Source organism: Anopheles maculipalpis, chromosome 2RL (assembly GCF_943734695.1).
Source record: "Anopheles maculipalpis chromosome 2RL, idAnoMacuDA_375_x, whole genome shotgun sequence".
Classification (NCBI taxonomy): domain Eukaryota; kingdom Metazoa; phylum Arthropoda; class Insecta; order Diptera; family Culicidae; genus Anopheles; species Anopheles maculipalpis.
The window spans coordinates 28,697,481-28,718,489 of NC_064871.1; the positions used below are offsets into that span (position 1 = coordinate 28,697,481).

Here is a 21,009-nt window from a genome sequence, read left to right on the forward strand (position 1 = left end):
GTCGTAGTAGTAGTAAGCAAACGGTTAGCAGTATTTTTTTATGGACCAGTGTATTGTATGTGTATTTAAGCCATTTCGAGGTTCAGTTTTGATTTTATTTTAAGTTGCTTTTATACAATCTTGGGCAGTAGTAGTAGTAGTAGTAATACGGCGATTGGTAAACCAGAACCAATGCACCAGAAAACAAACTAACGTACGCCAGAGAAACGCAGCTGATATTGTGTGTTTTTAAAGGAAACAATCGAATTTGCGTGCATTACGATGTGTATGTGGGTGTGCCTTGAACTGGTCAGTATTGGAGCGTCACAAAAAAAGAAAAAAAAGTTCCGCACAGACTGCAGCCAAAACCGAAACGAAAAAAAAAAACAAAAACAAACTAAATGACCGAAGGCACCAAAACTGCTGTTAACAGAGTGTACAAAAACGAAGTAGGCGCATCATGGATGCAACAATAGTAGCAGCAGCAGTAGCAGTAGTTGTAGTAGTAGTAGTAGTATAAGAAGATAAAACGATGTACTGAGCGATTCGGCACGTTGTCCCCTAGCTCGCATCGTTGTTCAGCGTGTTGTACCGGTTACCGATACTGATCTGGCTAGTTGAGGACTGTTCGACCGTTTTCGCTCGCATACCATGCTTTACCTCCTCGAATGTGGGATCCGGTTTCGGCTGTTTCGGCGGTTCGGCCGGCTTTTCCTGACCTAGTGTGGGGAAATATTCCTCGCTCTGCAGATCCGGTGCGATGCCTTTTTTCTGTTTTTGTTTTGCCATCTGAAAATGAGCGCGAGAGAGCCACAATGGTTACGAATGGATCAGACAGCTAGCGCGTTTCAGGATATAGGAGGCCATGCACATGAACTTACGAGACTTTTCATAGCCGGACTGATGTAGATATTGCTTGTGGTAGGTGCCGGTTCGGCAGCAACAACCTTCTCTTTTGCCGCTGCATTTGCGTCCACCTTGTTCCACGGTTTGGTCGGATCGCGGTCTTCGCCCTCTCTGCCCTCGGCGTCATTGTTCGGATCGTTTATATCACCGGCATTTTCCGAATCAAGCTGATTCCCTTCATCGTCTATCGTTAGCTGTGCCAATTTAAGTCCACTGTAATCTTTCTTCGTCTCCTCAACTACCTTCCATTCGTCGTCCATCTGTAAAGAAAGGGGTAGCATGAGCACACGACTGCATTCCACGGACAGGGCCTATTGTGGGGGGGGGGGGGGGGGGGGGAGCCCATCACTCCTTCTCCCTCCCCGGTTCAACTTTATACTAACATCGTGCGTTTCGTGTCTGCCATCGGTCAGATCGACTGGTCTCAGCTTCATCTTACTTTCGACGACCTTCTTCGACGTGTCATCTAGCTGCTTGGCTATCTCCTCTGCGGTGACAAACTTTTTCGCCTTTCCCTTCTTTTTGTCTTTCTTCGCGAAGAAATCATCCAAATCGGCCATGATCGGTGCAAACGTTCAAGTTTCACTTTCCGTTCAGCAAACAAACCGGCAATATCCCGTAGCCTTCTTTTTTCGGCACCGAAAAGTGTGCGAAATGCCTGGTGGATTTTTCTCGCGCTGGAAACCTCTCGGCACCGAAACGAATGATGGGAGAAGTGCGGAGAAGAATGACACAACGTGCGTGCTGCTGTCAAATCGGCAAACGCACTGTCAAAAGGAGGTGCGGCCATCGAAGCAAGTGTTGACAGTTGGTTGATGAAATGAAAACAAAAACTTAAAATATATATGTTTTAAATATTGTTGCACTATTTTAGGCGCACTTAACGGTAAAGAAATTATACAAAAAAGTGCCTCCGAGAATAAAGTAAAGTACAAAATGTTGGTTGTTCTACGACGGTTCTATTCTCAATCGGCTCGATTTCATCGCTGCGAAATACCCAACACGACATTTCTTAATAAAAAATAATACATTTCCTGTGTATGATATGCTATCATACTAAAAATCAATATAAAAAGAAAATTAAACATAATTCCCATGGTCCGACGTCGATGGTCAGCACTCACTGTTCTGGTGACAGATGAAAAACTTACATGATTTTGACGACACCCGCAAACCGCGCACATCGGAGCCCGTGTGTGCGGATGTGTGTATTCCGTCCGTCTTGCGTATAAACAACATAAGCAAAAGCAGCGAAGAAAGACACAGACGGAAACCCTACAGAATGTGTAAAGATTTTTGCGTGCTCCTGCCCAGTCCGCGCGATATCGATTGATTTCCAGTCGCGGAGTGTGTGGTGCGGTGTGTGTGTGGGTGCGTACGGGGTGGCATTACATTATCCTGCCCACCCCCTTACAGCGACGGCAGTGGATAGCTTGCGGAACTGGCTGGTTAAGGTGCAGGCTGGTCTATTAAAGGAAGTATCCTTTAGGACACCACCACCAGCATGGAGTATGAGTACATGCTGATGAGGAACGAAAAGGAAACGCAAAACCGCTGCTGCGGTGGTCGCGTCTGGTGTGTCCAGGTACCGTGTTGAGAAATTGGTTTGCCGTTATGCGACACCCTTATTAAATTACCTGACACCCCCCCCCCCCCCCCTCCCCCACCTGGGTGGTTGATCGATGGAATGCTGCACGCCAAAAATCGCTACTGTACGCACGCTAACCATTTTATCTTTGCAGGATATTTGCGGTATCATTTGTGCCGTCCTAACGTGGGGTTTGATGTAAGTTGCGGGACTGTGCGGTCGGCATTGTTGTTTACTTACTGGCCTGCTTATGTATTTGCAGATTGTATGCAGAATTTGTTGTTACAATGGTGATCCTGCTGCCCCATCCTTACAAGGCATATCGGTACATTAATTTTATTATCTTTAACACGGGATCGTTCCTGGCGTTTGCATCCCATCTTCGAACAATGCTGTCCGATCCGGTAAGTGTTGTGAGTGAGTAATAGTTGGTGGTGATTACAAGCTTAGGCACCCAATTTCTAATGTCTTGAGCTTGTCCAGTAAGTCTGTTAGGGTACAGTGATTGTAACGATAATGAACTTGAGGTTGCTGATAACAATATCTTAGCTTCCGGATTTGCTGATTCATGATAACGGATCGAGCGATTGGTCATGCCGGGTGTTTTTCTTAAACACCATGCATTTAACTTTTAAATGTTTGCGTACCGCTTTGGGAAGTCAGACGTCGGCAATATCAAATAACGGTCTCACAGGACTTTGAATTACGATACTTAGAAAGGTCGGTTAGATGTACCGAACTCGACATTCCTGTACTCTAAGTAACCTACTAACATGGAGCGTTCTAGCCAAGATCTTTAGGTTCATCGCGGAGAACAGACCAGGCAATCTCTGTTTGTCTACGTCGGATCGGATTCAATTGATTCCTAATTCAACACAAATAAAAAATCGAATCCGAATCCGGATGGAATACCAATCCGAATCGTATCCCAATCGGATCGAACCCTTCAATGGTGCTTCAAATCGAACCCAATTATGGTGGCCCATTTAATCTTAATTTACTTTTATAAATTTCTATTTAAAACATCAAAAGAATAGTGTGCGATGCTTCCCAGTCATGCAATGCAATGAGAGGTTTAATTTATCCACCATTATTATTCAAAAATAATTTGCTTTCCTCCAACGAAGGGTGCTGTACCGAAAGGTAACGCTACGAAGGAAATGATCCAGCAGCTCGGCTACCAGGAGGGACAGGTGTTTTTCAAGTGTCCCAAATGCTGCAGTATTAAGCCGGAACGTGCGCATCACTGTTCCGTGTGTCAGCGGTGTATACGCAAGATGGACCATCACTGTCCATGGATAAACAATTGTGTTGGGGAGAATAATCAAAAGTTTTTTGTACTTTTTACGGTAAGTTGTGGCCTCGCTAATTCTTCCAGCGAATGTGATGATGTGAATTGCTAATTGAATTGCCCTTTTTTATCCATACCAGTTTTACATCGCATTCATTTCCATCCATTCGATATTTCTGGCTGTTAATCAGTTCTGTCTGTGCATCAAGAATGAGTGGCGAGAATGTTCGAACTATTCGCCACCGGCCACGGTGATATTGCTGCTCTTCCTGATACTGGAAGCGCTACTGTTTGCCGTCTTCACGATGATCATGCTCGGCACCCAGCTGAACGCCATCTGGACCGATGAAACGGTATGGAAGCCATTCTCTGCCTAGTTATAGAAGCATTTTTCACAAAACAAATCTTATTTTCCTTTTTTTCCTCCTCGTCAAAAATCATCGCACACAGGGCATCGAGCAACTGAAGAAGGAGGAAGCCCGATGGGTGAAGAAGTCACGCTGGAAAAGTTTTCAGGCCGTGTTTGGCCATTTCTCGCTGGCCTGGTTTTCACCGTTTACACAACCGCTAAGAGCAAAGCACGAAAATTATTTATATTCAGTCTAATAAAAACACAAAACCACACACATAAAAAAACTAAATTGACTTAACAATACACGTGTCGGTCCCTTTGCGTACCTCCACCGAGCGGTCCTTTCCGGTGTGGCATTTCCCTGAACGGATGAGGAACTTTGTGAAGCTTCTTTCCCAGATAATTTCCTGTGTAAAATTTATTAGCAGCTCTGGACTAAACCACCAACGGCTCTCACTGTCACTGCCGTGCTCTGTTCATCTTTCGCATTAGCTTCTTTTGCTTCTTCTCATTGACGGGAGCATCTTCGGTTGGGTCGCCTTGGAAAAATTGTTTGCCAACCGTTTGCCACAGCAGCCAGCCTGCCCGTACCGGAAGCAGCAGCATTAGCAGCCAGAAGAATTCGGACAGAATCGATAATAGCTGTGTGCCCGAGGTCAGGATGACGATGTCTTTCACGTGTCTGCATGATAAGGGAAATGTGTGCGGCATGAGAGAATGGTGGTTCGACACTTTTCTAAGCGGTACTTACTCCGTGACACCACCCTCTATATTAAGATCCGTTCCCGTTTCGATGATATCACCTTTTTCGGTCAGTTTCGGTTTGCTCACCAAAACCATAAAGTAATAGCTGGCTCCATGCGCTACAAGGCACAGAACCGTCATGACCTGATGAAAGGAAGAAAAGTATTATGTACAGTCCAATGTTCTTAAACGCCCTGCATTGGTACGTACCGCTGCCAGGGTGGAAAGCTCGGCGTAAACAGCGAAACCGAGGAATTGTACCGCACTCGCGATGAGTGACATGTTTCGATAAAACTTCACTGTGGCCACATTCTCTTCCACGATCTGTTTGCTTCCTTTGGTAGCTTTCTTTTTGGGTGGTTGTTGCTGCTGGTAAGGAAAAGCGATCGTTAGTAAAGCTGCGGAGGGTTGCTAGCAACATTATTTTCCAAACAAGGCATTATTGCCTTGTTTGGAACGCGGAATCGCCTCGGAACAATACTTACCGACATGGTGCTGATGTTCGGAATTGTTTTGTGCCGTCTGTATTTTTGTTCCTTCTCACTTTCCTGTCTGCTTTCGTTGTGCCGAGTCAAAACACATCGGCACTTAACTGTCAGTTTGTTTGCATAACAGTCTGCCACGCGGACACACAGAAGACATCAGAAAATAATACAAGAATTCTAATTTATTTCATAATTCACGGGAGAGTTATGCCTAACAAAATAACTACCTAATTAAATGTTTCACTAAGCATTGGTAATAAAATAAACAATTAAATAATATTGGTCATAAATTTTGTGGCGTTGTTTACTATTGTGCGGAAAAGGCGGGAGCTGTGTGTATCCGATTATCCGTGCTTTGCGCGCCTTGGTTGAAGAAACGTGGTCGATTGAAAATTCAAACAGAAAGCGTTGGGTAGTACTGTGTGCATTAAACAATATTCTGGTTTTCTGTGTTCTGTAATAACAGGACATGGCTAAATATAACATATTATACTATTATCAATTGCTGAGGAGTAGTTATGGAAAAAATAGCGGAGGATGATGAAGAACGATTATGCTACAACTGTACTAACTATATATTTTAATTTCTAGGACAGTTTTGTAAGACTCTTCTTAGCAAAAACGTTCAACACTCCTGTTGCTCTCGGGAATAAAACCGGATGCAAGCATCTACCGTTGGACCGATCCCAAACTCTCTCACAGTTCGTGGCTGCATCGTCAGATCTACTTGAATCAGACGGATAGGCTTTTTCCTGAATCGATCAAAACTGCTTCCTACCAGTGGATGCGCATATCTGCTGATAACGAGCTGGGACGACGGGCGTCACCAGGTTTGCTCAGGTCGGAGTGTTAATCTTTTTGCCTGGAGAAGTTTTTAACCGCAAAACCAAAGTTCAGCGAAGAGTTACCACAGTTAATTCTTCCGGCGGAGAAGCATTACTAGAGTACGGAGTGAACATTCGTAGGGTCGGCAAAGAAAACACTTCTTCCAAATCTCAAATAAATCTTCTCAAAGATTTACAACTCCATCGCATGGTTTTTATATGGTTGTAGAACATCAATCCACACCAATGTCTCAAATGTTTTCTATTTTATAATTTCGACGTAAGCTCCGATGAGATACTCAAAGATATTTGTAAATATGATGAAGCAGCAGTTCCTAGCCAACAATTTCTGGCTGGTTTCATAGAGAAATGGCTATGGGTAAGCTAACAAATTTTTCAGAACAATTTTGTGGATTTAGAGTTTTTGTTACTTAATTTTTAAATATCGTTTTATAAGATATTTTAAAATATTTCAAATGAATCTCTTCTGATAATTTTTTCTTTAATCAAATGTTTTTACTATGATTTTTAAACGTAATCGCTTACACTTATATAATGTCCATCGGAAAACCTTATCCTATCACTTTATATCCTGCATTTAAGAGTAATAATGAAGAGGTGAACAAATTCAAATTTCCGATTTCTTTCTGGCCTCACTCAATTATAACAATTTATGCAACAATTCCGTGTGCGGTCGTTACGTGCCCTTCAAAGCGGATAAAAGTGAACGATAACTTAATCATCGTTTATTACACGTTTTCTAATTAAATAATAACTTGTTATCGATGTTCGTTTTTACGTAGCAAATGACTCCGAGACAATGAATTCAAATGAAAAAAAAAACAATCCAATTATTGCATTTATGTTTACCTTTCTAATTTATTGACTGGCATGTAAGTGATGGGTGATTCTATTGCACGATAACTTCATCATTTACTCCACAGAAATTGCAGAACATTATTTCAATTGAATATAAGTGTAATAATATGGATAAATGTCTGCCTCTTTATGGAGTCGAAAATTTAGGATCAATATCTAAAAAATATTAGCAATCTGACCCGCACTAGAAAATCACGAAATTAAAACAAATTGTAAGTAATCGCGTTAAAAATAACAGCCACCAAACTGCTCAACTTGATGCTACCTCAAAGGCTACAACTATTGGCACCGATTACCCGATTACAAACGGCCTGTACATACATATGTTTGGCGCGAAAATGAAGCCATCCCCTTTCTTTCTTACTGACGTCCGTTGGTACAATGTGTAAGTGTGCATTATTGTGCGGATACTTTCTTTCATGCACTAATGCTACCTCTTGTACCATTTCACCGAACCACTTTTCCGGAATAAAGCCTAGCATTGGATCCCACCACATGCACCACTCGGTACGCTCGTTTTCCGCATATTTTTCGCGAAAAGCGTTTGGGCGATTGTGGCGATTGTACCGCGGAAAAGGGAGTGGAAAAACGAAAACAATAATCAATTGGTGTTCGCGCACCCGCCAGACAACCGCAACAAGGAAATGACTGTAATGTGTAATAATAGGCGAGCGATAGAGCCCAAGAGCCCAAGCGATAGAGCTGGACAAGTTGTTGTTTTTTTTTTTCAATGTATTTTATTAATGTTTATTTAGTTCATTTTTCCTCCCATTTTTGTAGGGTTGTTTCATTATGATTTTTTTTTTGTTTCTTCTTTCGTTTATATTTTCTATTTTATCGTCCATAGTTTTGTCGTTTTTTTCCTGGGTAGTTCCGTTGTGTTCGCAAATTGTTAGTCTTCCTCTTCTGTTTCACCTTATCGTTATATTAGTTTCCCGCTGGCTAGCGTCGTGCCTAGCTGATTAGACTCGAACCGAGCCCGTTCGCGTCGTGCCCATCGATCTCGAACGTTGGATGATCGTGTTTGTAGTGATGGTGGAAATGTTCGTGCTCGACCTCCTCCTTGATCACGACCGGCTTGTGTACCTCCTTCTTCACGATCTTCTCCTCCTTGATTACGGTCGGTTTGTGGTGGTGGTGCACCGTTTTCACTTCCGTGTGCACATGCTTCTGCTGCTTCACTTTGACCGGTACGTGGATGATGATTTTCCGCCGTTTGCTGCGCACAGAAGCACACAAGAAAGGAAAGGAAAAACGGCATTAAAGAAACGTGGTGGGTGAAGGTGGAAAAATGGCACCCGATCGTTATTCGAAGGCGAGTTTTCTTTTTCCTGCTTCGGGTGATTTTTGTTCGCGAAGTTTCCACCCTTACCCGGCAGCGGCAGATTCGACGAGCAGGAACAGAAGCATAAATGCCGCAAGGATCTACGTTTGTAGCGTTTTACCGCGATGATCACACGCAGCATCACACGGCGATCGAGCGAGATGAAAATGAAATTCCACGGTGAGCAGATAGTGGAGAATGGGAGAGAGAAAGAAAAAAGGGAAAAGTGAATAATTTTACACCAAGCAACAAGCAATGCAGAATTGGGTCTCGTCTCGTCGAAATGGAAAGTGAAAACGATGAAAAACGATCAATTTAACGCTTACTACTGCTAGATGATCGTTTCGGGGTGTTTGTGCTCATTTGGTAGGCTTTTTTTTCTTCTTCTAATTCTCCCTCTTTCTCGCTAACTAGGGCTCGTTAGTTCGTTTTGCTGTGTTTTTTGTTTTCGGTAACGAATTATAAAATAAATTATCCGCCATTAGTTTGTACGCAGCTATGTAGGTACGTACACCACTGGTACACCTCATTAAACCTTTAACATAAAAAAACACGATCGATGAATGAAGATCAGAAGGAAAATGCGATGGGAACGTACGGAAGGAAGAGAGAAAGAGAGGAAAAGGGATGGAGAGACAAGTAGTCAACGGGCTAGATGAATGGCACTAATGGTTTAACACCATCCCCCGCTGCACACACCATTAACAATTTTATCCCACAAAACTCATGCATTTTCATTTTACAGCTTCTTCAGCGTACTGCCCTGTGTTTAGTAGCGTTGATCGTTGAGCAAAGGTGTAAAGCAATGGTTTTTCGCACCAAAAATTGGAAACAGCAATAAATACCGGCAGTTTAGACATCGATACCCAGCGCAATTGCACACAATTGTAAATCACACCTAATTTAAGAGAGGACTCGTCGCTTATGCTTGCTAATGTTTAAGTCTTTTAAGTATCTTTCTTTTGGGATATTTTTGTAAAAATAAATACAATTTTCGTTTCATCTTTTGTGCATAAAAGGTGCTTTGAAATTTACTTTGTGATTGACTGATGTTGAGTGATGGGTTATTAAGTTGATCATTTTAATTGGTCCATTTTTGTGAGTACTATAGTGCTATCACACCCTTATGATCGCACTTTTGATTGTGTTGTATTTAATTATGATTGCATTATAAGCAAAGGAAATGTTACAAGCACAAGTGATTACAAAAAAGAATCTAAAATACTTCTTTGCTCACGCCTGCTGCTCACGCTTAGTCGCTTACGCCCGTTTATGTCTTTTTATCGATTTTATTGTTTTAATGAAATTAAAGTACGAAACACAATAAAACCTTTAAAAAAATGCAATTTCTTTTTTTGGGCTTTTGTAAACTGTTCATCCGTTTTCACCTTTTATATTCCACCTAGGACCAATAATTCTGCTACCTTTTGAAATTTTAGAGCTAATGACGAATAAAAAGCTTTGATCGTCAAATGCTGTGCATGTTGAAAATTCATACAACCTCTACACACATTCCGATTGTTAGTTTTAATCTTTCAGAATGCGTAAACTGATCCAGGCCGTTTTTTTATTTATAAGAGACGGCCTGGCCATATTGCTTGATCGGCGTACGCTTGATTGCTTGAGATGTTAATTGAGGTCTTACGGAATTTATGTTAAAAATGGTTGCTGGTAATCGTTCATAAAATATTGCTCTATGGTATGAAATAAAACCCTTTATCAATCTTTCCTTTCTTTTTCATTACAGTAACAACATAAATGGTAATGGCAATTGACAATATGAAAGTATTACTTCATTATTTTGCAGTGGCTTAAAGTTCGTCGCTTACGTACGTTTAAGTCTTTTTAACTGCAATTTCACAATTTATGTTTCATAGTTAGTTAATTGTAGTTTTTTGTTTCATTCACCAACGAACGAACAAAGAAGTCTTTTTTAATTTCTTTAATTAGTTGATGTTGAGTGATGGATTAACAGCTTCAAATGATTGTGCTGTAATTATAAAATTATTCACCAAAAACGATGATCATCGCTTACGTCGCTGAATGTGTTTTGTTTTGGGAGTTATAACAGTAATTTTGATACAAATTTCTAAAATTTCTTGTTATGTTTCATGAGTAGACCGTTTAATGTGTCTAATTTCGAAAATTGGAGCTAGTAAAACATGGCTTTTAAATTATTATGTGTTGCCTTTTATGGAATATGAAGGTTTGGACGCACATTGTCACAATTCCATAAACAGATGATGTTGAGCGATGAATAAATAATTTTAAATAGAATATTTGCGATAATTATTTGGATAAAGACAGGGTGCTATTTCCTTGTACACGCCCTTTTGATTTGACTCGATCGTAAAATGGAGAACAAAACAAAACGTTTTGTTTGATCAAAATAAAGACATTAACTGTCAAAGTACAAGTAACATTAGTGAAAGCCACCGAAATACATTATTTGCCATTAGTCCTGATAGAAGCATTGAGTAAGCCACTAGACCACCGAAGCCATGAAACAACTAATCACTACGAGAATAAACGATAAACACACAAAAATACACAATCGTTCGTTTGCTCTGACACAAGCACATTATTAAATGCACGACACTGTTATTTGTTTCGTTTTAAACCGGAAAACAATTAATCCGTCCAACAATATTCACAACACCATATCCAGTAATATTCACCAAACACCAAACAAACAAAAACTCACCACCAATCTGAGCCGCATTGTGGTTTTGGTTTTGAAATCTAGACCCGTGGCCACTACTATTACTACTACAACAACGACTACTCGTTACTTGCTAACTGATAATGAATAAATGAACACCTTTGGCTGATATGCTTTGCTTTTTATAGTACGCTTAAAACGACCGATGCGGTCCGAACACCCCCACCGATGGTAGCGCGCTGGCGGGCACCAAGAGGTGCCCAAAAAGGGAAGATAGATAGAACCGCGATGCACCGATGTGGTTGGTGGTGCATCGTCGTGGCACTTCATTATGAATGAGGGCCCTCACTATGCCACTTTCTTTCTTTCTTTCAACGCGATGCGCGCATGCAAGGGAGCGAGCCCTAGGCACACACGTTCTTCGGTTTGCATGCAAACGCTCAACTCTTCCTTTCAACTTACCTCCCCCTGTGTCAAGTGCACGGATGGGAAAATTTGAGGAAATGCAATAACTATTTTGTAACTCTGTTTTTCACGATTGAAGTTCATGTTAAAAACGCACTGCAAAATGAGGATGATACAAAGGGTTGTGATAGTAAAGGTACGTTTGTGTGTACAACAACACCAGACTAGGAGTAAAAAAATAGTTAAGTACGTCCACCGTCCGTCCGCTGAACGATAAGTTGCGATGCTCTTCATTAGCATGAAAAGGTTTTAGTTTTTATTTCTATAGATCCTTGTTATTAACATTTTGTGTTCTGAGTCGTTATCAATTCAATCATGAGTTGAGTATTTTTTTTTGACTTTTTATTATTTTTTTTAGCTGTAGCCGCTTTTATCTTTTGTTACTTTTTTCCCAAGAAATTTTGCATAACATAGTGTTAAACGAAACTATATCTTCACTTACTTTTTTGGGATTAAAAAAAAAAGAAGAGATAGATAACATTTATTTTGTTGTAAGTTAAATAACAATACACCTGTTTGGAACATTTTTGTATATTTTAACACACACCTTAATTAATTTTGACGAATGCAAATTTTTCTTTCTAAATAACATAACTATAAGTGTGATATTTTAAAAAATCGACCCTTATCAAAGTAAGAAATATTATTGAACCATTTTATTAAAAGGCTATTACCTCCCAATTCATTAAAAGTCTTACAAAATATATACTATATTGTAGTTGCGGCACCAATAAGATGTTTTGAATGAATTCATTTTAGAGAAAAAATTAGATACATTCAATAAATGAACAATTGATGAGAAATAAGGAAATAATCTGATATACATCACTTCACATGAGAAGCTAAAATCGGAAACTTACCGTCAACATAACATAAGTAAAACAAAACAACAAAAAACATAGTAAAATTCTTAACACTATCAGAGTTGGGTGGGCTTCAGTGGGCTGCAGTTGTGATATCGATTGGGAAAGTTGTCTAAAATAATTCTAGCCCAATTCGTTCTCGCTATTCTTCTGAATGGGGTTAGCTTTTGTGCCGATCTTGAACAACAACTCGGTCATCTCAAGAGACAAATAAACAGCAATAAATTATTTGAATCATAATTTCTCTATCCTGGAGAAATTTTCTGTTGCTGGTGTTCAAATGCTTAAAAAGATGATAAAGTTTTGAGTTTTCATTGTTAAAGCATTTAGTATAAATTACTAACTACAATTGAAATACAATTTATGCAAATTCAAGTATGGCACAAGAAAAATTGAAAGTAGCTAATTTTAAATTCATAAATCATCAAGCCAAAATAAACTCGTTTTTACATTTCTAATCGATCTTTGTATTACTATTTAAATTCCTTCCAGAAGCTTATCAATCCGCCCAACAATTAAAACGTTGTGCATTTTCCAAGATCCATGCACAGTGGTACTATTGATTGACAGCATAATTCCTGCTGCGGCACAGCCACTGCAGCAGCAATTTAAATCAGATGCATGAACTAAACCCAATTAGCATCGAACCGAGCGATACTTAATCGTCCTCGTTTAACATTTGCGTTTACTGTTATCCTAAAAAAAAGGAGGAAAATTTGAATGCATGGAACTAAAGCTCAAAAAAAGCATTTCTTTTATTTAAAAAGAATCATTCGAGCGTTACCCGTACGTTCGCGTACGAATTAATTAGGTTACGAAGAGAATGAATGCATGAAACATACAACCAGAACGTTTAATTGCAACCCCGAATGCATGCAGTAAGTTTATGCATATTTGTAAATCCACACAAATGCACATTGGGCAAATAGTGCAGTTATCTAAACCGGCCGGCCAACGCAAGGGCGGCTAAATTTTGTTACGATTGTGTACTTAATGGACACCTTCAACTTTTTGCCAGTCGGGTGGCAGCCGCCCAAATATGCCCGCGGCTAGGTAGTACACAGGACTAATTAAGCTGTACCGGGGAACTGTTTCGCAACAAGCCACCACGATGTGCTCTGATTCGGGCGCTATGTTGTGGTTTTGTCTGTCCGACTCCAATCATTGATGCACATGCTCGATAAATAAGCAATATATGTCGATCGTTGTACAAATTTAATTTGCTTGTGCTGTTCTTTTGCATACAAGGTAAATAAATGGACCGTTTTGTATGTTTGTCTTAATTTATTGTACAACTCGAACATATTACACAATTGCGAGGTCATATTACACCGACATTTCCCATTTGTTAGGAAGGAAAACTAATGTTAGCGCATAAACAGACGCTAATCGCTAATTACAATGAGCAAGATGAGCTGAACGATACTTGAATCTCATCAGTCATAAGATGCCTACTTGAAACAACGACTCCTTGCCGTTGCATAACACTGTACGCTCATTACGCGGATTTCCGCGGCCAATAAATAAAATATTTTATTGCAAATGAGTTGTTGCGCCCATTGCCGATTCTAATAAACCGCGACTAACTTCCGCTTGAATCGGCGCCCGCCCTGTCCACCCCACAGACACACACACACACACTAAGTTCCGTATTCAAATTTACATGATGAAAAACATAATTTCTCCCACACACACACACACAGGCAACCACAAACACTGATAGTACACAGCAGCAACTCGGAAGGAAACCCCCTTTTGGTGGTAAAATTGCAATTGTTTGCACGCTGTTAATGGCCAGCCTCGGTGCGCAAAGATTAGCGCGCTCCATAAGTGCGTAAGGGTTGACTAAAGCGGAAGTTTGAAGGTACAATGCTTCCAGAAGCACGTGCGAACATACAAACCTCTCATTTCGGGCTCTGTAAAGCGTTTTTTCTTTCTAATTACACATTGTTAATGATGAGCGCGCACACTTTTCTCGCTTTGAGAGGTTAGGGAGCATATCTGGGGGGAGTGACTGTCAAATGTGGGGGATTTAACGATCATCGCACGCATACAGACAGACCCCAGTAAGCAGTAAGAGCATTGGTGCGTGGATGCTGAAGTGTTACTGGACCGAAGATCACCAGGGAAAGAGAGTGAGCGAGAGATCATTTGCTACTTCCAGCATCTGCTTAGATCCGAACGAACGCAAGACGCCGTAAGATGGCTCGCACACTCACAAATCGGAGGTAACAGATGTCGTGTCGGAAGGGGTGGTCCGAACGAACCCAATAGTGCTAGTGAAAGTAGTCAATCCACTTTGTTCCTGTTTTTTTTTTCGGACCCCTCGGGGGGAAACAGCTAAAGTACAGTGAAGCGAGTCTAGTATAGCTCTAGTGTGGATCATCATCAAACATAAGCTGGGGACACCATTGAGCTGGTAGCTTCACCGTTGAACCCTAACCCTGGCCGTTGTACGACGGTGTGAGCTCCTCGGTGTTAGTCAATTTTTCGCTAAGAAACGTCGCTTATCTCTTATCTTTCAATATCTTATTTCAAAGTTCAAGTTAAGCTGTCATAATGACGCGAGTCCTCTGGATGCGGCCCTTGTTGCTGATATGTCTAACGATCGTGCTGATACACTACGGCGCCCAAGCGTACGATCCAACTGACAAGGAGATCCCCAATATCATCCCACCCACGGGAACGTTTGAGGCGTTCTATCCACGCGAGATGTACGGCGTGAAGAACGGAAATTCAAGGCCTGCCCACGCCCACGGTAGTTTCTACGCGCACCGTAATCCGGCCCTGGTGGAAGTGCGTAATGCAGCCGCATATGGATTCCGGTTCGATGGCAAACGCCGATTTAATTTTGATTAGAACTTGTTGACCTCTTCATCGGATAGTTCGGATTTGAACACCAATTTACCTGTCTTTTCAATACAATAATAGCAACGCAAAACGTACTTGGCTTGAATTTACATGACTCCGAAAACGCTCATATAATCTTCGCTCACCACGAAAGCGATCGAGATACGAAGATCCAGCTATTCCCAATGGTTGGCTCTGTCGGCAGACCAACGATCATCGCAATTGACAGAAATCCGTCAACGATCGATGATTGATGATCGGGGATTTGACTCCGTCCAATTAATGTCTGCGCCTTTGCTGATGGATTACGTCGTTTGCCGGCCGACGGTAAATCGTTTCCCCTGAGCAGAATGATTAATTTAACGCCAGAAATTGGACCGATACTAAGAAATGGGCCAACAAGGTTTAAGGAGAACAAGCTTTGGAGCTGGGAACAATAAAAAAAAAAAAAAATATGCCAGATTCACTTTCCGACCTGTCGATGATCGAATGATTGATTTTCGGGTAACACTTGATTACTGCTGCTGGCTGAGAAGGCTGAGAAGAAGAATGAGAAGCTTAGACGATGAGTCCCAACTCGATGACTCTAATTAGCCTTTCGGCAATAAGAATATGAAAGAAAGTTTAAAAAAATCCTCCTACAAAGTAATTGATTTATTTGTTTCCTTCTCTATCAATTAATCAATCGTCTAAGGTGTGGCTTTGTGAATACAGCACGGCACTATAAATAGGTTCGATGGGAAAGCTTACAGAATCTCGCCCTTATCTTCGAGCATTTACTTTCAGAGAATTATTACACCCATCTAACACCAGTTCAGTTTCAACGTGAAACAAACAGTATACAAAAATAAATAGCACAACAGCAAACTTTGTTGAATCCACTTCGTGTGATCTGACATCATTTGCAAAAAAAAAACTCTAGAACGGAAGCTTGTCTCTTCACTTTTCACTTTCACCTGCGCTCGGTACGACCACTTCCGCGTCGGTTGTGCCCGTTTCATCTAACCGCTTGTCGGCGACCTCCCCGTGACTCTGCACATTGACCGCGATCGGGCACATGCACGGCACAAACTGCACCTGGGGCGTGTGCGGTGCGTTGGACGGTAGGCTCGACAGGTACTGCACGTGGTCCATGGTAAAGTAGGGATATTTGCTCGGATGCTGCTGGCCGTAAAATCCGGCACCGGATGGAGGCCCTTGATTTACCGGTGGTACTTCGGTAGGTGAAGGTGTCACTGGGGGTGATGATGGTACCTGTACTATCTGTTGCTGATGTTGCTGTTGCTGCTGCTGCTGCTGTTGCTGCTGCTGCTGCTGTTGCTGCTGCTGCTGCTGCTGCTGTTGAACTTGCTGTAGATGCTGCTGATGCTGTTGGTGTTGCTGCTGCTGTTGCTGTTGAAACGATGGCAATGATCCACCGACGGATTGGCCCATTCCTCCAAAAGCATTGCCAAAAAAGCTACTAAATGGACTACTGCCACTCTGCTGCTGGACTTGCGGCACCGGCTGACTGCTTGTCGGTTGCACCGGTGCAATCTGCTTTGCCGTTGGTATGATGGACGCTGGACTAGCCTGGATGAACTTGTATGGAGACGGTGGTGCCATTAGCGAGTGCGCCGGAAATGCTACCGGTTGGTAAGTAAAGGCCCGGACATATTGCACCTGTTTGCTGGGTACTGGTGGATCACTGGAGGATTAAAGATGAAGCCGAGTGGGTATGTGTGTCAGCGGTAGTGATGTCGATTTATTTTAGCGATTAAAAGCAGTTGGAGCTACATACCTGGTCTGGCTGGTAGACCACCAGAATCCTCGTACGGATGCGCTGGACAGTAAAAGCACAAACTGCAACGTTTGAATAATAGAAGAACACTAGGATTAACTTCACGCGGGCAATTTCGAAAGCTTCGTTGTAGCTTCATCAAGTTTTCCAACGACTGTCACTATCAACACCCATCACTGCCCACAAGACCCAATGAACCCCCAACGGCGCCCTCTTACCAACAACTTCAATTGCTGCATCTTTCTAGTGGCACTTCTGTACAAATTTTTCTTCACTATTGCACCTGTCACCGGTACAATGGCACCTTGAGCCAGCTTATGATAAACACAAAGTTTCAACTACACAAAGATCTTTACTTCACAGAGATCAGACACAGAACTCTTCCCAGAACAAAAACACCGTCGTTTCACCGTTTGACCCTCTGTTTGAAGCACACCAACTGGACGCAGAGGACTTTCTGCTCCCGAATACCTCCAGACACGTAATGACCAAGAATGTACACTTTGTCGAGATATTTATAATGCTCGTCCCTAGCCCCGCAATTAGGGAGGGTGCGTTCTTGATTGTCTGGCGAGTTTTTATCACATCCTCCACTTTACGCACGATCGGGATTTTTATACATTTCTCTCTGTCTATTCTACTTGACCTTCCCTTATGTTTCACTTTCTTCCTGTACCCTTTTTCTTTTGGTTTCATTCCTAAACCCTAAATCTATTGCTCCGTTTTGCTCCATTCTATTGATTCTAGAGAGCAAGAACCAAAGTGACCAGTTCTCGTGTTCGAAACATGGGAAACCTGTTCAGGAAATTGTAGAGCAAACGCATCATCTATGCTAGTAGCTTGTTTAAAAAAGCCTTTTCGTGATCTTCCCTTTCAGGTCGATCAAGCATCTAATGGGTTGATCGGGGTCTTTTCTTGTTTTGTTTGATCGTGTACAGTTTTCCGCTTTCACATATCACACTCTCCTTCTTACACAAAGAAAATAGAAGCTTTGATACGCCTATGATAGGCTAATTTGTCAATCGGCGTAACGATGGTGGTCTCAAGCCCCCCAAAAATCCCCGTGCTTTCGATCGTTATCTCACGTACCCATGATTGAACATCGAACGCCGTACATCACGCACGGAGCAAAGGGGGAAATCCGGTACTCGCAAGTCTAAATCTCATGATCATGATCCACACGAAAAACAATCATCGATTCAGTTAATCGTTCACTTTGCCATAGACCGCGATCTTATCCATACATACACACACACATACACACACACAAGCACATCGTTTCGCCCCGGGGGACATCACGATAAGGCTGGTCGCAATCATCAACCGATGATTCGATGGTTTATTTTCTGTTTTAATGACAGTCCTGGAGAACCGTTGGGAAGAGGTTCCAACCTAAACCCGAACCCACAAACAAACGTTCCAGAGGTCTGCATGGTTCTGCCCTAAATAAATGGAACGAATATCACCGATGCCTGAAATCACTTTCCCCCAAAGGTTCTTTTGTTAATCGTTCTCCGGCGGAAGTTTTGCGGATCCAATCTACGCTTGGATGCTTAAGCAGTTAGGCCCGGGATTGAACCTTTTAAGGGTGCATGGTTTAAAGTTACGTTCGGTATGGGGAGACCAAGGGATCCCCACTGACGGATAGAGATGTACGTTTCGAGCACCCCGGCACCAGTGGAAAAGTGATTTGATTTGATCCATTAATTATACACCGTGGAAAGGACAATCGGATGAACGTATTAGAATATGATTCCAGCACGAAAGAGAAGCAGCAAAAACAATCAACAGAATTGATCCATCGGAAAATGAAAATGTACTGTGAGAAATTGATTTGGTTTGTGGAAACGGTGGGTGTGCTGGAGCTTGGAAACTAAGTAAGTCAGCGTCGTCACGATCACGCCCTGTAATGGCGTAATTCAGATAAAGTTGTCGATCCGGATGGATGGGGTGGAGAAAGTGAATCGATCGGTGGATCGAAAGCTAAGAAAACAAATAAACAGTCTAGTTAGCCGGGGTCAAGAATTGGGTGGCCAGCTGTGTAATTAGCTGCCAGAGCTTCTAGACGTAATATCGATGAGCAGGCGCCGCCTCTTGCTGCTTTGCTTTTTAATCTTCGGATAATGGATAGAGGGCAAGATCGATATCGATGGGCGAGATGTGTAGCGATCAACAGCATAAATGCTACTACTTTAAGCACTTTCCCATGACATTTTAAGATGTTTCTGCGATGGTAAAAGCGATCAGTAGACTGCGTAAGAGTATAAAAAAGTTATTTAACGTATTGCTTTTGATGCGGTATTTATAAGCTCTGTTATTGAGAACTCTTTACAGGAATATGATTAGTAAATGATAAATTTAACACTTATTGAGCTATTAAACAAGCTTTACGAAATGGACTTGTTGATGGAAAGCTCCTAGTTACATGGAAGTTATGGTACAACACTAGAGGTTTGAGAATCTTTGAGTATTTTATATGGGATCTAGTAGTAGGACCTTCTGATATTTTATAAATTGAATGAAGGATGAATTTCTGAACAGAAACAAACATATAACTGACCTACAACGATGTAAATGGTGTTAACGAGATCTTTCAAGTTGTCATACAGCAAGACGCGAAGAAGGGTGAACAAAATTCATTGAATAATTCCTAGAATTGGTGATCACTTATTAGTAAGATTAGTGTACCGTGAGCAAACGGTTTCACTATCGTACTTTCCAAGCACATAATTTGTAGAAGATTAGCTCGAAAGTGTCCTTGAAGCGTACCAAATATTAAAAACTCAACTTCACACATGCACACGTGCTGTCAATACCCCTGTACTAAGCAGTCGGAAGTGAACGAAACTACTACGTGTCACGTGCGCTCACGCAGCCAAGTGGCCAGCCAATCAACTTCCACTTACTGCGAGAGTTTAATGACAGGTGCGTGACAAGTGTTTACATCTAGAGGCGCATTCCCTTATGTTCTATGACGCGTTGCTATCAGAAAGAACCTATACCGTTTTAGAAAGTGAAAGATGAGAACGAGTTGGCCAGCTTTCGACGAAAGAACACTCCAACACACTCGTCTCAGAAAGTGAAAAATAATCACTCAAGCTTAACCGAAACAAAAACCGTCTCGGCCTTCGTTCCGCACTTAGATGTCACAGACATTCGGTTTTGCTGCTAGACGAGTTACGAGAGCCGCCGCTGGAATGTTATCCCGAACGGTAGAACGAAAAACACAGCTCAAAAGCTCACCAATGTTAGGTTTTTTTTTTGTGTTTTCGGCGTGGTGGAATCCATATAAGGAAGAACCAAAAAATGTAACCGATTGAGATTCCTCGTTCGGGTTGGGTGCAAAGACATCCCTGGCCCGAATATTTCCCTAAAACAAGGAAGGAAATGTGCGTTTTGTCCAGGGGGAAAGGATAGCGCGGAAGGAGATTAAGATATTATCTGTCCGAACTTTTAAATGTGGGTCTCGCTAACATTTCTCCGTTCGAGAACGCCGATATGAGAACGGCGGTTCCTGCTGGAGCTTCTTGTTCATCTCTTTTTGTTGAGATTTCTTTCTCCATCGCTTTCTGGCAGTCCAGTTCTGTTCCCCGGGAAAGGACCGCCCTAAGGATTGAAGGGATTAGAATACGGTCCACCGAAATGATCTGTTAGACATTTCCACTGACAGCGTAACCGGTCAAGCTTGTTATTACTTTCGATCGAACTTCTTGCCCTCAATCACATGGCATGGTCAACGGGCCGACCCGACCTACACGGGTCGCTGACCGGCCAAACGGCGGGGGGTTCATTGAAAACTAAGGCGAAGGATAATCGAACGCAACGAATTAAAAAGAGGCAATGCATTTCAGATGCACCAACGGCAAAACATATTTGGTTCTGTATGTTTTTGTTGTGTGTATTTAATCATGATGGCTTATGGTCATTGCTGACACATTGACTAATATGTATATGGAAGACAAAGAAGTAAAACGAGGAAGTTCTCAAGGTGTACTCATAGAACAGGGTTATAACTGC

General features: G+C 41.9%; 8 protein-coding genes across 8 annotated transcripts in view; 3 read left to right on the forward strand and 5 right to left on the reverse strand.

Annotated features, from left to right (window-relative positions):
• LOC126558239 (TBC1 domain family member whacked) overlaps window positions 1–21,009 on the reverse strand; it is a 263,712-nt gene that overhangs the window by 166,639 nt on the left and 76,064 nt on the right. The gene's annotated exons all lie outside the window — the stretch shown is intronic.
• LOC126558773 (toll-interacting protein-like) overlaps window positions 1–21,009 on the forward strand; it is a 67,310-nt gene that overhangs the window by 22,285 nt on the left and 24,016 nt on the right. The gene's annotated exons all lie outside the window — the stretch shown is intronic.
• Window positions 362–1,445, reverse strand: LOC126558974 (protein CDV3 homolog). Its single transcript, XM_050215066.1, has 3 exons — window positions 1,269–1,445; window positions 861–1,145; window positions 362–768 (listed from the first exon to the last, which is right to left on the reverse strand). Exons 1-3 carry the CDS (start codon window positions 1,443–1,445, stop codon window positions 541–543), a joined length of 690 nt encoding a protein of 229 aa, XP_050071023.1. The 3' UTR covers window positions 362–540.
• On the forward strand, window positions 2,381–4,405 carry LOC126558719 (palmitoyltransferase ZDHHC3). The gene is made up of 6 exons (XM_050214773.1): window positions 2,381–2,470; window positions 2,628–2,671; window positions 2,736–2,877; window positions 3,601–3,822; window positions 3,905–4,117; window positions 4,215–4,405. The coding sequence occupies exons 1-6, from the start codon at window positions 2,390–2,392 to the stop codon at window positions 4,368–4,370; spliced, it is 858 nt and encodes a 285-aa protein (XP_050070730.1). The 5' UTR covers window positions 2,381–2,389; the 3' UTR covers window positions 4,371–4,405.
• Window positions 4,564–5,226, reverse strand: LOC126559361 (transmembrane protein 208). The gene is made up of 3 exons (XM_050215507.1): window positions 5,071–5,226; window positions 4,868–5,004; window positions 4,564–4,798 (listed from the first exon to the last, which is right to left on the reverse strand). Exons 1-3 carry the CDS (start codon window positions 5,140–5,142, stop codon window positions 4,576–4,578), a joined length of 432 nt encoding a protein of 143 aa, XP_050071464.1. The 5' UTR covers window positions 5,143–5,226; the 3' UTR covers window positions 4,564–4,575.
• On the reverse strand, window positions 8,003–8,469 carry LOC126559513 (uncharacterized). Its single transcript, XM_050215682.1, has 2 exons — window positions 8,421–8,469; window positions 8,003–8,267 (listed from the first exon to the last, which is right to left on the reverse strand). The coding sequence occupies exons 1-2, from the start codon at window positions 8,456–8,458 to the stop codon at window positions 8,003–8,005; spliced, it is 303 nt and encodes a 100-aa protein (XP_050071639.1). The 5' UTR covers window positions 8,459–8,469.
• LOC126559518 (uncharacterized) lies at window positions 14,922–15,221 on the forward strand. Its single transcript, XM_050215687.1, has one exon. The coding sequence runs from the start codon at window positions 14,922–14,924 to the stop codon at window positions 15,219–15,221; it is 300 nt and encodes a 99-aa protein (XP_050071644.1).
• Window positions 16,152–17,241, reverse strand: LOC126558757 (putative uncharacterized protein DDB_G0291608). Its single transcript, XM_050214816.1, has 3 exons — window positions 17,211–17,241; window positions 16,993–17,054; window positions 16,152–16,899 (listed from the first exon to the last, which is right to left on the reverse strand). Exons 1-3 carry the CDS (start codon window positions 17,229–17,231, stop codon window positions 16,152–16,154), a joined length of 831 nt encoding a protein of 276 aa, XP_050070773.1. The 5' UTR covers window positions 17,232–17,241.

Excerpts from the sequence above, each read along its gene's own strand:
- LOC126558974 (XM_050215066.1), bottom strand. The coding sequence starts at position 1,445 with ATGGCCGATTTGGATGATTTCTTCGCGAAGAAAGACAAAAAGAAGGGA. Across the intron at positions 1,146-1,268 it reads GCAGACACGAAACGCACGAT|ATGGACGACGAATGGAAGGT; the intron begins GTTAGTATAAAG and ends CTTTCTTTACAG. Across the intron at positions 769-860 it reads GTCCGGCTATGAAAAGTCTC|ATGGCAAAACAAAAACAGAA; the intron begins GTAAGTTCATGT and ends GCTCATTTTCAG.
- LOC126558719 (XM_050214773.1), top strand. The coding sequence starts at position 2,390 with ATGGAGTATGAGTACATGCTGATGAGGAACGAAAAGGAAACGCAAAAC. Across the intron at positions 2,672-2,735 it reads GTCCTAACGTGGGGTTTGAT|ATTGTATGCAGAATTTGTTG; the intron begins GTAAGTTGCGGG and ends ATGTATTTGCAG. Across the intron at positions 2,878-3,600 it reads GAACAATGCTGTCCGATCCG|GGTGCTGTACCGAAAGGTAA; the intron begins GTAAGTGTTGTG and ends CCTCCAACGAAG.
- LOC126559361 (XM_050215507.1), bottom strand. The coding sequence starts at position 5,142 with ATGTCACTCATCGCGAGTGCGGTACAATTCCTCGGTTTCGCTGTTTAC. Across the intron at positions 5,005-5,070 it reads AGCTTTCCACCCTGGCAGCG|GTCATGACGGTTCTGTGCCT; the intron begins GTACGTACCAAT and ends TCCTTTCATCAG. Across the intron at positions 4,799-4,867 it reads ATAGAGGGTGGTGTCACGGA|ACACGTGAAAGACATCGTCA; the intron begins GTAAGTACCGCT and ends CTTATCATGCAG.
- LOC126559513 (XM_050215682.1), bottom strand. The coding sequence starts at position 8,458 with ATGCTTCTGTTCCTGCTCGTCGAATCTGCCGCTGCCGG. Across the intron at positions 8,268-8,420 it reads GTCGAATCTGCCGCTGCCGG|CAAACGGCGGAAAATCATCA; the intron begins GTAAGGGTGGAA and ends TTCTGTGCGCAG.
- LOC126559518 (XM_050215687.1), top strand. The coding sequence starts at position 14,922 with ATGACGCGAGTCCTCTGGATGCGGCCCTTGTTGCTGATATGTCTAACG.
- LOC126558757 (XM_050214816.1), bottom strand. The coding sequence starts at position 17,231 with ATGCAGCAATTGAAGTTGTTG. Across the intron at positions 17,055-17,210 it reads TGCAGCAATTGAAGTTGTTG|TTTGTGCTTTTACTGTCCAG; the intron begins GTAAGAGGGCGC and ends CAAACGTTGCAG. Across the intron at positions 16,900-16,992 it reads TGGTCTACCAGCCAGACCAG|TGATCCACCAGTACCCAGCA; the intron begins GTATGTAGCTCC and ends TTAATCCTCCAG.